This window comes from Atta colombica, unplaced genomic scaffold (assembly GCF_001594045.1).
Source record: "Atta colombica isolate Treedump-2 unplaced genomic scaffold, Acol1.0 scaffold33, whole genome shotgun sequence".
NCBI lineage: Eukaryota > Metazoa > Arthropoda > Insecta > Hymenoptera > Formicidae > Atta > Atta colombica.
The window spans coordinates 3016389-3018011 of NW_017259437.1; the positions used below are offsets into that span (position 1 = coordinate 3016389).

Consider the following 1623-nt stretch of genomic DNA (forward strand, 5'->3'; position numbering starts at 1 on the left):
AGCATTTAGTTCTAGGCTATCTTTTTCTAATATATATATATATATATATATATTAGATAATTATACTTTTATATAAGAGCAAATCTAAAATGAAGTCAATCCCCTCTTTATTTAATTTCCCGCCAAATGCTTCGAACTCTCAATTAAATTTTAGCATCTACTTAATTCTGTAATATGTTAAAACTTACTTCATGCTGGAAGCCAATTTAATTACTACGATTACACTGTGCATTTAGTCCGCGACAGCATCCTTGTTTAACCAATAGATTAAACAAAGACGCCTATCATATAGGCTGCGGACTAAGTGTATGGTATAAAAAAAAAAAAAAAACTAGGCTAACTGAGCCTGCCGGAATTACACCGATGTTCCCTCCTTTTTAAACTTACCTGCCATTCCGCGTTACACTCCGGATCCTGTTGAACGTCTTTGAATCCATTAGGAAACGCTCGGCCATGCGCTTCCTCACGTTTCTTCCAATCGGCCATAAAGAAAAAAAATGCATTTCTGCTTCTATTTTTTGGCATTGTCCTGGCGAGAATAAAGCTTCCTACTGTCGTGAACGCTCTGAATGTAAGCAAATCTGGATGATTTTGATATGTTACTTTACTGGGCAATGGATTTATTATGTCTTTAATCTCTTTACGAAATGCTCGAAATTAGCAAATCGGGCAAGTCTAATACAGAAAATAGGTTAAGATCAATTATTGATTTATCACGATTGCCTACTGACACGGATTCCGAAATCCGAACACAGTTCTCCACAACTTCCACAGGACCAATTTGAATACTGTCAACAGATATTTTTTATCATTGTATTAAAATATTATAGATGATGTATCGGAATATTATAGAATAGAATGCGCAAAAATTCCGGGAAATATAGATATAAACTTAACCTATTTTCGACTAAAATTATAACTGTTTTTCATTTCTGCACTAGAACTTTCTTGTTTTCGCCAAATGTTATACGTATATGGTAGAAATAATAAAAAAAAAGGTGAAACATTACATATAATAGCGATAACAATACTGGAAATAATCAATCAAATGTTCTCAAATACACTTTCCTGCGTATAAGCGCTGGTTATGCAGGAACAGCCAATCAAATGTGACCCAAATTTACTCTCCCACTACGCATCCACGAGAGTATTTCTCCTTATATTTCCATCATGCGTATATCTATCTCACTTTTAAATTCCAAAAGTGTACACTAGTTCAGCCACAAAAAAGATCTTTTGTTACAATTTATACAATTTATTAAAATAAGAAGATAATTATACAACCTCGAATGCCTAAAAAAAAAAAGAAAAGAATGAACATTAATATTCGATGTTGGCTCAGTGGCACTCAATATAACAAAAAAATAAATTACTAATTCTTTGTCTACTAATCCTAATTTGTCATTTTATCCTTGGTTTATGAAAAATTATGAAAAATGATGAAAATAGAATGACACTTTTAGAGCCAATAGACTTTCCTTGATAACTGTAATCAATTGTAAGCAGTGATGAAGGTGATACAACTAATCGGATTGTGACAGTATATTATATGGTTCAGAATGCGCGCGCTACACAAACAAGAGTTAAATGTATTGCATATATATAATATATATATATATATAT

At 32.2% G+C, this 1623-nt stretch overlaps 1 protein-coding gene across 1 annotated transcript in view; it reads right to left on the minus strand.

Annotated features, from left to right (window-relative positions):
• The window catches only part of LOC108690517 (protein maelstrom 2), a 4540-nt gene extending 3526 nt beyond the window's left edge, over window positions 1-1014 (minus strand). The window contains exons 1-2 of the mRNA XM_018197849.1: window positions 898-1014; window positions 388-788 (exon numbers count right to left, since the gene is read on the minus strand). Coding sequence (XP_018053338.1) covers window positions 388-525 — 138 coding nt within the window. The 5' untranslated portion in view covers window positions 526-788; window positions 898-1014. The remainder of the gene's footprint in view (window positions 1-387; window positions 789-897) is intronic.
• Between the last annotated feature and the right edge of the window lie 609 nt (window positions 1015-1623).